This window comes from Trifolium pratense, linkage group LG7, assembly GCF_020283565.1.
Source record: "Trifolium pratense cultivar HEN17-A07 linkage group LG7, ARS_RC_1.1, whole genome shotgun sequence".
Lineage (NCBI taxonomy): Eukaryota > Viridiplantae > Streptophyta > Magnoliopsida > Fabales > Fabaceae > Trifolium > Trifolium pratense.
This window is the reverse complement of record NC_060065.1, coordinates 48,594,528-48,607,492: the sequence shown is the minus strand read 5'-3', so window position 1 is coordinate 48,607,492 and position 12,965 is coordinate 48,594,528. Positions and strand designations below refer to the sequence as shown.

At 35.9% G+C, this 12,965-nt stretch overlaps 1 protein-coding gene across 1 annotated transcript; it reads left to right on the top strand.

Moving 5' to 3' along the window:
* The first annotated feature begins 6,059 nt into the window (after positions 1–6,059).
* Positions 6,060–6,725, top strand: LOC123898410. Its single transcript, XM_045949355.1, has one exon. It carries the CDS (start codon positions 6,211–6,213, stop codon positions 6,577–6,579), a length of 369 nt encoding a protein of 122 aa, XP_045805311.1. The 5' UTR covers positions 6,060–6,210; the 3' UTR covers positions 6,580–6,725.
* Positions 6,726–12,965: the final 6,240 nt, after the last annotated feature.

Sequence of the window (12,965 nt, the reverse complement as noted above, 5' to 3'; positions counted from 1 at the left end):
TTCTGTCGAGGAGCTCCCCGTAACAATGATGTCGTCGACATAGACGAGCAAGTATAGTGTCGCGCGTGGTGTCCGCTGAATGAACAAAGAAGCATCGGCGGTGGAGTTGACGAAGCCAATGGAGAGCAGGAATACACGAAGTTCCATATACCAAGCGCGAGGAGCTTGCTTTAACCCGTAGAGCGCCTTCTTTAGGCGACAAACATGATCAGGAAAGCTTTTGTTAACAAAGCCAGGTGGTTGAGCCATGTAGACCTCCTCGTTGAGCGTCCCTTGAAGAAAGGCATTGTTAACATCAAGCTGGCGGACGGACCATCCTTGTCGAACTGCCAAGGCGAGGATGATCCGAATTGTCACTGGTTTGACGACGGGGCTAAATGTTTCTGTGTAGTCACAACCAGGGCGTTGATGGAAACCTTTAGCGACCAATCGAGCCTTGTACCTATCAATGGACCCATCTGGATTTCTCTTGATGCGAAAGACCCACTTACAACCAACCAAATTCTGAGCAGAGGAACGACCAACGAGTTCCCAGGTGTTGTTGCGATGTAGGGCATCAAATTCAGCCAACATGGCGGAACGCCAGTCCGGATCACGAAGGGCTTGGGTAATAGTACCAGGTTCCATCGGGGATGAGGGACGGACATGGAGGTTGAGTTTGTGGATGGGTTTGACAATGTTGTTTTTGGACCGGGTGATGATCCCACCGCCATGAGGTTCAGTGGTCGTTGTGGGGGGAGAGGTCGTTTGTGGTTGTGGGAGCAATGTTGGCTGTATGGAGGAAGGGGGGTCATTACTGGTCATTTCATTGCTCGTTGTATTTGAGGACGAGGATTGGGATGTGGTCGGGGAGGAAATGCCAGACGGGAAGGGAGGCTCAACAAGTGAGGTATCCGGGGATGTGGGGTTGGTGCTCGCAGTAGGTGGAGCGATGGTCGGCAAGACGGGCAGTTGGAGTGGACCAGTCTGTGAGGTCGTGGACGTGGTCGGTTGGGCCACCAGTGAATGGAAAGGGAATTCAGTTTCGACGAACTTGACATGGCGAGAGGTGTAAATCCGTCCAGTTGAAGGATCGAGGCATAGATATGCATGTTGATCAGCTGAGTAACCTACAAAAACACACATAGTAGACTTTGGAGCAAGTTTATGGTTAGCATAAGGTTTAATCCAGGGAAAACACAGACATCCAAAACATTTTAATTTATGATAATCCGGACTAATGCGGAGGAGTTGAGAGTAAGGTGATTGGTGCCCGAGGATTGGGGTAGGGAGACGGTTAATGAGGTAGGCTGCAGTGGTCATGGCGTGAGGCCAGTAGGTGAGGGGAAGGCCAGCGTGGTGAAGGAGGGAGAGACCGGTTTCGGCAATGTGCCGATTCCGTCGTTCAGAGATGCCATTGTGTTCGGGTGTATGAGGGGGAGTGGTGTGGTGACTTATGCCATGAGTACTTAGAAAGGAACGAAGACCAATGTATTCGCCACCATTGTCAGTGTATAGGACTTTTATTTTGTGTTGGTAGAAGTTTTCAACTAGTGTTTTAAATTTGGGAAAAATAGATTGCACATCAGATTTTAGTTTCATGGGATATAGCCATATATAGCGAGTATAATGATCAACAAACAAACAATAGTAACGAAGACCATCAATAGATAAAACAGGGGAAGTCCATACATCAGAAAAAATTATTTCTAATGGATAAGTAGATGTAAGAGTAGATTCATGAAAAGGAAGTTTATGACTTTTATTAATTTGGCATGAATTACAATCTGATTGCGGAAATTTATTTGAACCTAAAGAAAAATGCTGCTGAATAAATTTAAAGATGGAAGTTGAAGGGTGTCCAAGCTTGTGATGCCAGGAAGCAGAGGATTCCACTTGGACGGTGTGGGCGGAAGGTGAGGTCGTGGGCAACAGATAAAGTCCATTCACACATGAGCCTTTATGGGTTGTTTGGCGTGTCTGCAAGTCCATGACATAAAAAGAGTTTGGTAAGAAAACAACGGCAGAGTTAGTTTGTTTGGTGAGTTGAGAGACAGAAATGATTTGTTGTTTCATGGAGGGAACATAAAGAGCATTAGACAAGGATAAATCATTAATTAAAAGTGTTCCAGAGTGAGAGATGTTTAAACCTGAACCATTCCCCATGAAGAGGGAGTCGGGGCCAGTGTATGGATGGTGAAGTGCCAAATTTGTAAGGTCGTTGGTCACATGATGTGTTGCTCCACTGTCGAGCAGAAAACCAGGCGAGGATGTGCCAGCAGTAGCGGTGTGGGCCTGGGCCTGGCCAGTGGTGCTCGGAGAAGAACGAGGAGGTGCGGGGACACTGGGGTGTTGGGTCCGAAAGAGTTGGCAGTCAGCGAGGACGTGTCCCTTGGTGTTGCACCATTGACATCGACCAAGGAATGGTTTGCGATCACCTGGGCGTTGGTTGGTCGGTGCAGGTGCTTGACTTGGTCGAGGCTTGTTGTTGGTCGACCGTGCTTGAGCGTGCAGCGCAGTAACAGGAGCAGGTGATTGGCGTTGAGCAGCAGCAAGAGAGAGTTCCTGGATGAGGAGCTTTTCGAGGAGATCATCAAAGGTGATTGGAGTGTCCCTTGCGTTGACCCCATCAATGACTGCTCGGTAACCGTCATCAAGGCCGCGCAAAACATGGTCGGTCATGTCCTCGACGGAGACAGCAGATCCGAGAGAGGCGAGGAGATCAGCAGTTTGCTTCAGAGAGTGCATGTAGGTCGTGATGGATTGAGTACCTTTCGAGGCCATCCGAAGACGTTCCTTGAGTTGTTTAAGGTGACTGCGGGAGGCTTTGGCATAGGTGTTCTTGAGAAGCTCCCAGAGGTCGTGCGAGGTCTTCGTCTGGGACACCAAGGAGGCCACCTCGTCGGAAAGAGTGGTGAGGATGGCACCATAGATGAGACGATCCTGGCGACGCCATGTTTGAAAAGCAGGGTTTGGTGATGTTACCGGAGGCGTTGCGGTGGTGGTGATCGTTGCTGTCGGCGCAGGGAACGATCCATCAGTGTATTTGAGTAGATCAAAACCATCAAGGAAGGCTTCTACCTGGAGTTTCCAATTGAGGTAATTGGTAGGGAGAAGCTTGGTGACACCGCTGAGGGTGATACACGCAAAGGGTTTGGAGGGTTCATAGGGGTTAGCTATGGAGCGAGAGCCATCGGAAGTCATGGGAGGCAAAGGGTTACGGTAAACGGAGAAAAAAAAACGGCGTTTTCTGGTTTAACAGGGTAGGGCTGGAACGTTACCAACTGATACCATATAAAGGAATGAATAAAGTTGTATATTGCATTACTTTTGAGAGTTTACAAGAGGTGTATATATACACAAGTATAGTAACCTAATTGGAGTAAATTAAGGAACAAATATCTCCAACAACTGAGGTGATTGACTCTATAGACTTTATACAAATCCAAAATAATAATGATAATAATTAAATACTAATTATGATTGATATATAGTACGATGTCCTACCAACTGAGCTAAACTCACAGGGACAATCTTCACATGAAAATATTAATAGGTCTCTTTCACTCTCATGTATGTTTGTAGTAATTTTCTAATTAAATTTTCATAACAGATTGTATTTTGGATTACATTTTTGATTAAATTTTGGATTATATTTTCAAGAAGTCGGATTTCCTTCCCCTATCATGATAATGCTCCAGAAGATCCCGATTATGATGATGATAGCAAAAACGATGATACTTAATATAATGAATTCCTTGATAATGAATTCATTGAAGATTTTGAAAAGTAACCCACACTTGATAATCCTTCTTCCCTAGTTAAGTACATAAAAACACTGATCAAATTGAAAAGACTAGAGAAAAGTGTTTTTTTACAAAAAAAACTTTTTGAAAGGTTTTGAAGCTGCCCAGAAAAATTAGCCTGAACCTGTCATTAGGCATGACAATAAAACCCATACCCGCGGGTATCCACCCAAACCATACCCGCTTTGACGGGGAATACCCGAGTTGACTGGGTTTGGGTTCGGGTTTGGGTTTTCCCCGATTTCAAAATATGAGTTTGGGGCGGGTAATGGGTACATTGATACCCACCCCGAACCCGTCCCCGAACCCACCCCGCTTATACTAAAAATTAGATTTCACCTCTTTTAAATTAGAAACGCTTAAACAATCTCTTAAATTAGGTTCATATATTTATTTTTTATTTTAATTTGAGTATTAAACAAACCATTTTATCTATTTTTTTTTCTTTATTTAAAAAATTATTGTTGAGAAAAAATAATTTTGGACATTTAACTTTTTTTTAATAAAAAAATACTAAAATATAATATAAATTCATGTGGAAAGAGGCGTAATGGGGATACCCGATCCGCATTGGGTATGGGTTTGGGGTTATCATTTTTATCCCCGCTCGAATTTGGGATGGGTTTGGGGAAACCCGAACTTTATGGGTTTGGGCTTGGGGAGGGCAAAACCCGTCCCCGCCCCGCCCCATTGCCATGCCTACCTGTCATAGAGGAATTTGAGCTCTCAAGGTCTTTACAAGATAGTCCATTTGTTGTAACGAAAAAAGACGTTGCCAAGAATTAAATTTCCTGTAGTGATCAATATATTCGAGCCCTAGTAAAGCTCGATAAGCTTGAAGAAAGCCAATTCATGCTAGAAACATTACTTCTTGCAGGTTGGTTACTATGTAGACGATGATACTGAAGACGATGATAATGAATTCCTTGATAATGAATTCATTGAAGAATTTGAAAAGCAAACCATACTTGATAATCCTTCTTCCCTAGTGAAGCACATAAAAACACTGATCAAACTCAAATGACTAGAGAAAAGTGTTTTTTTACAAAAAAAAAACTTTTTGAAAGGTTTTGAAGCTGCCCAGAAAAATGATCCTGAACCTGTCATAGAGGAATTTGAGCTCTCAAAGTCTTTACAAGATAGTCCATTTGTTGTTTATCTACTACAAGAAATTTGATTTTTGCAGCACTTTTTTTCGTTAGAAGTCGTTGGCAAAACTACTAAAAAAAATTGATTTTTGCAGTGCCCTTTTTCGTTAGAAGTCGCTAACAAAACTACATATCATCTCCCTCTCTCTGAAACGGTTCTCTTACAAAAAAAAAACGGTTCTTCATCTCCCTCTCTCTGAAACCTATACAGTTCCCTCTTTTAATAAAACTTCATTTTGATATAATCAAACTTCTAATGTAAATATTTTCATTATTTTTTTTCTCACATCATTATCAACATATAATATTAAATATTTTTATAAATTATGAAACTATATAAAAGAAAATATAAATATATGATAAATTACTAAATTCGATTAAAAAACTATTATATATTAAATTTATATTTTAAAATAATAAAATTTTCAATGAAAGAAAAATTAATTTCTTCAATCATGGTTTAAAGTTAATTATTATCACAAAAATGTTTATTTATGTTAAAATAGACTAATGTCTATTTTAACATAAGAGAGGAGGAGAGTGTAATTTAAGTTTATTTTAAGGGAAGTGAGTGTAATTTACTTAAATAAATATAAACTGTTTGAATTTAAGTTGTTATTTTTGTTACTAAAATTAAGAAAAGGAAAATGATTAGTCACACGAAGCACCTTTCCACGAAATATGCAAATGCCTATGAAGACAAATCGTTCTCACTTTTTTATTTTTTAAACAGACATTCTAAATAAACTGTGACTCACTTGGTGCACTTCCTCAGTTTCATCTTTATCTTACGAATGAATCATCCACTCTTTAAGGTAGGTAGAAGGCTTGTGGTAGTGCGAGCATCCATCAGCTGGAATGAAAACATTTTAAGCGTATTTTTTTTTTATATAAGTTAGACACAGGCTGACGCAGTAATATATAAATTATTTAATAAATTTGAGATTTTTTTTTATCAAGTAGTATAGTGGCTAGAAAATCAATCTTAAAGGTGAATAAATACCGGCTCATGCACATACGTTGCGACTTATTTTTTTAATATGAAAAAAACTGTTACGAGCCAAAAACAATAAAAGAGGTCAAGATCCCGCCTCCATCACAATTTTGTTTTGTTTTGAAACCCTCACCCAAAATACTCACAACCCCGCTCTTATCTTTTTCCCGCCTCTCTCTTCTCCCTTAAATTCCCTCTTTCCCCCATTCCCAATTCCTCACTCTCTCTCTCTCTCTCTCTCTCTCTCAAACCTCTATCTCCCTCAATTCTCTCTCTCATCGCCATGAAGCACAGAACAAGACCTACCTTACCTAACAACTTCCACAAATTCCTTAAACCCGGCGCACTCGCACGGATCCGCGACTCAAAAATAACCGCCAGATCTCACCGTCTCAATTCCCTCTCTCAGATCTCAAACTACCGTTTACAATCCACACCGCCGCCGTCATCTTCAACCGATCAGACTCAAACCACCGCATCCGACGGTTTTCCTTTCTTCGTCTCCGGGATCTACGGTCCTCGTTGTCCACAGAGAAAGAAACTCGTCGCTGCTAAGTCAGTTTTCTTTGTTCCTGGTAGTCCTGCCGCTGACTCCGCCGATCTTGTTGTGGACTCTTTCGGCGGCGGTGGCGATATTATCGCTGCTAATTAATTCTTGTTTGTTTAAATATGGATATTATAGATTATAGATGTTGTTAGATTTGTAGATTTAGCGTGATTTTTGTTTTTCTTGCTTCAATTATGTGAAGAAATTTCTCTCATAGAACATGGAATAATAAAGTGCATTCAATTTCATTATTTCGTTTCTGTTTTTGCGGTTTTAATTGTTGCTGCGTTAATTTGGCAGTGATTTTTGTTAGATTTGAATGCTGGTTAGATTCTATTATAAAACCCTAAACATTTACTTCTGTGTTTGGTTAATTAAATGTTTTTAATTAATTGATATTGAATGTTTTAAAATTGAATTGGTCAGACATCTGAGTTACGATTCAATCGCTTTAAATTATATGAATTATGAACTAAGGTTAATTTTGTGACTGAATTTTTAGATAGTGTTGGTTTATGGTTTAATTGGTTGAATTATTTGATACGAAGTGCAAACAATCTTCAACTCTTCAGATTAGATGTGTGTAGGCATGATGCTGACATTTATGATTATATTGAATTACATTTATGATTATATTGAATTATGTCATTTTTTAAAATTATTATCTGTGTCGATGAGTTGGTGTCTGTGTCTTGACTGATATAGGTGTCTATGTTCGTCCTTCATAGATTATTTGGTTTGATTTTAAAAACCAAATTGAATATGTCTTGAATTGTAGATAGTGTTGTTTGAAATGTCTATAGTATTTGAACCTTGATTATCTGCATTGTGAAAATTTAGTGCCTTCCACTCGATCCAACCCTTTTGGTTACTTTTAATGTTCTATTAATTGATTAATTGACTAATTGACTAGGCGTTTGTTAGTGTGGAGTTGTTAACCTAATAGTAATGACATTATTTTTAATGGTTTATTTGAAGATTTGTGTCTATGTTTCATTATGTAGTAACATATTTGTGGTGAATTTATTATGATTTTATTTCAATTGGTAACTTCTGTGTTGATTTATTGATCTGAATTTGTGATGTTGGTGAGTTACTGTACTTATTTATGCATGTTTAATGCCTGCAACAAATTGATTCTATGGTTTCACATTATGTAGTAAGTTTGTTTTTCCAAATTATCTCCAGTTTGAGTGTGAATTTGATATGTGATACTATTAAATATTTTTCTGAACATGATGTTACCTGGCATAAGTACCATAGTTAATGAAGAAATTAAATGTTGGTGGAGGTTTCTTACAATATACTAGTAAATAGTTTATATTTGATTTGATAGGAAAATATCATTGCAGAAAGTCTAAGTTACAGATGCTCATAAAAGCCAATGTGTCATTCATTTAATGACATTTGAAAATTAGTTTTGCTAATCAAATGGGTGAAGATGATCTATTAGTTTTGTATTTGTAGTGTGTTTTAGTTAAATACTCTGCTTAGCAGAACAGAGCACTTATTTATGCTATGAAGTAAACAATTGATTTGACATTACTACTTTTCCTGCATATGTGATTGAACTTTGGTTAATAGGTTAGGTTGTCTTCTGATGCATCTTATGTGTTAAGTTTTTAATGCATCTATCAAAGGAATGCACATATATCCTTCCATATATTGATCAAACACTTTTCAGCAAGCTAGAACATAAGTTGTTATTGAAATCATTATTTTGAGTACACAATACTTTACACAGTCTATCTAATGGAATTAATTCTGTTTCTAGAATGAACAGAGTCATTAAGTTTCTTCTGACTGACATGTTTTGCATCTGATTGTATAATTGCATTATGAGTTTATGCTATTGTCCTGTGCTGTATTTTGTCAGTATAAGGTCTGTGGTTTTTGGCTACTGTTGTCTTGTTTTAACAAATGGAGGAATAAGAAAATTGAACTCTGTAATTTAGGTGTGTTTGTCATGGACTTATTGTTGGTAATTAGTCCATTGCATGGTTGTAATTGCTAATACATTTGTCTTTTAGAAGATGACCCATTGAACTCAAATTTCTGCGACAAATTAGTCTACAATATTAATAAATTGATGTTAATTTTGGATCTACGTGCACCGAGACTATTTATTTGAATGACACAGTAGTACAATCCTATAGAACAAATCATGTTCAAGTAAGATCATATGTGTTATGTTCATAGAAGTGCTGTATTTGTGTTTTTTGTTTATAATAACAGACTCTGTTTTGTCAAAAAAAAAAAAGACTCTGTTGGGCATTGGCTACTTAATACTGAATGGAAATAGCAGGGTTTAAAGTCATGAAAAAGTGAAAATAAAATAAAATTTGTAGGGTTTAAGACACATGATGATGTAAATCAATGCTGTACATATCAGATTATTAAACTGCCACTGTCCAACCAAACTGTTTGAGAATCTATTGGTTTTTTTTTCTTTTACTGTACTGGAAGATAGATATTCTTCATTCCAGCACCTCATATTTTTATATAATAATGAGGGAGTGTTTAACTTTAAATGGGTCATATTTATATATTATTTTTTTCTAATGTTTTACATGCTTAATCTTTTGCACCCAATGTTGTCATAAATTTTACTAAATTGACTCTAATAGTGACACCATAACACAAACTTATGCATTTTCAAAGTTTCAAGTTCCAACTCAATTTTCGGTAGCGGGTTATCGAAAATTTCTCAACGCACACACCCACTTTCTCCTGCACTCCCCAAAAAATTCGGAAAACGTTTTCCGAATTTTTTTTAGTGTAAATTTTACACTAAAAAACAGTTCGGAACGTATTTTCCGAATTTTTTTAGGTGCGCTAGGGAGTGCGGGAGAAATATTGAGGTGCGTTGAGAAATTTTCAGTGATAACACAACATTAGTCCAACAAATTTGGGCCTTAGGCCCAAGTTTAACTCGTATTTTTTTTTGACGTATTATCTGACAACTGCTTTTTCAGCTAAAAAAATTAAAATGAAAATAAATAAACTATCATAGTGAGTGCGTGGTTGTTTGCTAATGAAAAATTTATCTTTTTATAAAAAATGTTTAACTTCGATTATAATTAATTTTGAAGTTATATGTATCATTGATTGTGATTTGTTGAAGTTATTTTTCGATTTTAAAAATCGGTTTTTAAAAATTATGCTTGAAAGGTTTGAGTTGCGACTATGTTGTTCTCTTTAAGATGTTTGGCAGCATATAAAAAATTGTGCAAGACAGACGATCAAACACAGTGTCTTCAGAATAAAACAACTCAATTCTAATTGTTACATTCGACTACTGTAGAAAATCAGTCGAGAGTTACACCCTCTACAGTACGGGTAAGTCCACCACTCAAATATGACACTATGACCACTTGAATATGGCACTGCCGCCACTCTTAAAACAAAAAAATAAAAATTATAGATGAAGTGAGAAGAGAATGATTTTGAAAGTTCAGAAATCTGGTATAATTTGAAGATTGAGTGGAGGCCTCTATTTATAGAGGGACTCCGAAACCGAAAAGGAGAGAAACGAGAGAAGTGTATTTGAACATGTTATAGTTCAACTCGAAGCTCAAACAGTCGTGCGTTATGCAATATGGAAAAAACTGACGTAGCAACTATGCACGTGTTAAACCTGAATGAATATATACACTTAAGGAATTAGCGAAACCGTCTAGGAACTTAGTCTATGCGCAAGGAAAACATGCACGAATTAAAACAGAATAGGAACACATTTAATTATTTTCAATTATGGGTACTAAAAAGTTAATACACCTCATAAGTAGGCCTAAAACTTGAACTGAACTAGCCAGAAGGTGCCGCACTGTGTTGTGTAAACTCAAATTTTAAGAAGATACATTCTTTCTTATAAACCTTACTAAAATATGTAGTTTCTCTAATGTGAAACTTATGCAAAGTATTCAAATCACGCATTAACACATTAGTTGAATCTTGTTGTGGTTCCAACCAAACTTTCCATACAATTTCCAACAATTGATAGTATAATTTTATTTTTTTTACAAATGTAAACTATATTTACATATTTGTTGATGTTTATGTTTCCAAAACTAATTTCATTCCTGTGCAAAACATCTAGTATGTTAGGCCAACATAGGTGAAATTCGTGTGGCTAAAATGATGCAATATGATTATTATGACATATATGCACGTTTTTTTCTTCCATGGACGACTTATATCGGTTACATGCAGGGACGGAGGCACATACATGAGCCTAGGGGCACAAGCCTTTATAGTATATGTATGTGTTACACCTTTACAAGGCACTAGCTAGGATGAGAAATGATCCTCTCAATTTTTTTCCCTCAATTTTTACATCTTAACCATTAACCAACTTTACTTTAATTTTTTTTAATTAAAATATTATCACATATTTTTGATCCAATGGTCTAGATACAAACATTATTTCCTCAATTTTATTTCTAATGGAGAGAATCCATTCTCAGCTAGGATCATATCCATTTATCATCCAATAGAAAAGTTGCGGAGTCTAAAATTTGTACTCCACTCACTACACACAAGCAAAGCCGACCCTAAAATTTTGGGTGTCCTATACAAGTTATAATTTTGGTGTCCCATTTATTTTATAAGTTATATAAAAATATATAATGTGAAAGAAAAGTTAAAGATTATATTTTCAATTGTTAAAATTTCTCTGATAACTTTTAATTCTTTAAATAAATTTTACTATCAAGATCATAAAAGTCTAAGTTTATTTTAAAATTTAGTTTAATAATTATTTAATTTATTTATTTTAACACATAGGCGCATGCATGCACGCACATAAGTCGCTCCTCTCGAATATCCTTTAGAACCCTTCTGATCTTCGTCACTCTTTTTCCGCTTAGAAGATGAACGGTCAAGTGAAGAACTGGAAAACAAAGGAACCTTCTTGCTACGAGTTCTGTTTGAAACACCAACTATCATCACAAACAAGACATGAAAAATGAAGAAACAAGAAGAAGATGATATAATGATGTTACTCAGAACAAAGATAGAAACATGTTTGTGAAGGGATGAAGTGATGATATACTAAAAAAACATTTTTTTTTTGATAAGCACTAAAAAAAGAATGTAATGTAAAAAGAAGAGTGTGTTGTTGTCTATGTGAAAAGATGAAAAAGAGAGAAAAGGAAAATCAATGGCGCCAAACTGGAACACCAAACTATTCATCACAACTTCCTCCGATCTCATCACTTTTCACTTCGTTTTTAACATCAACATCACCCTCAAACATCTTCTCATCACAATGCTCCGACCCATCTTCATCATAATCATCATTCTCATTTCTCAATGAAAATAACCTCATCATCATTCTCAGGAGACACAAGTCTCATTTTTTACCCTTCTTTTAGACCCAGAAACAGATTCAAAACTCATAATATCTTCATCAGAGTCGTTCTCGAGATTTTGGGTGTCCTATACAAGTTATAATTTTGGTGTCCCATTTATTTTGTAAGTCATATAAAATTATATAAAGCGAAAAAAAAGTTAAGATTATATTTTCAATTGTTAAAATATCTCTGATAATATTTAATTCTTCAAATAAATTTTACTATCAAGATCATAAGAGTATAAGTTTATTTTAAAATTTAGTTTAATAATTATTTAATTTATTTATTTTAACACACAAGCGCATTGTAACAAATAAAAAACAGACGAGCGCACACACATAAACATACACTAAGTGGGGAAAAAATTGGTGCCCCTAAAATTGTGGTGCCGACATGTGACGTGACTGTTTTTTTTTTTTTTTTTTTTTTTTGAAACATGTTGACCGCTCTTTCTATATTACTTTCAAGTTGGATTTTTGCAATAAATGTTGAAAAATATATACTTGCCTCATCACTCTACCCTTGTGTTATGTTCCGTATGACTTGTTGGTCCCTAATCTCATTTCAATGTACCATGTTAATTTCAAATTATAAAGATATTGCTTGACTAAATGTTTTTATATATTTAAGCATTGATTAATTAATTGTAACATCAATAATTGGCCCGGTTTATATCATAGTCCTAACCACTTTTGTCAAATGAATGCAGATTCTTGGCAACTTGGTTCTACTTAGCACAATTGACTAAGAATTGTTCCTAGAATCAAAGTTATTGTGAAGAGGTTGTGGGTTTTGTTATGGGATATCATATGGGATGAAATTGAATTTGAAGGATCTTGTAAAATATTAGGAATCCTAGAACCATGGATGACGAATGAACTTGGAAGCCCGTGAGACCTTCAAAAAGGATTTAACTAACCAATTAATTATAAAATGATTTTTAACTTAGAAAAATGTTAAAGAGTGTCTTTAACATATAAATTAAGAAAATAAATATAAAAAACTTATGTTGGAAATTGTATATTCAATTTTTATTTATTTATTTTTAAAATAAACTAATATGGGAATAGAAATAACTCTTTCTTTTAGATAAAAAAAATAACTTTCTTGAATGATAACATGTAAAATAATACTTTA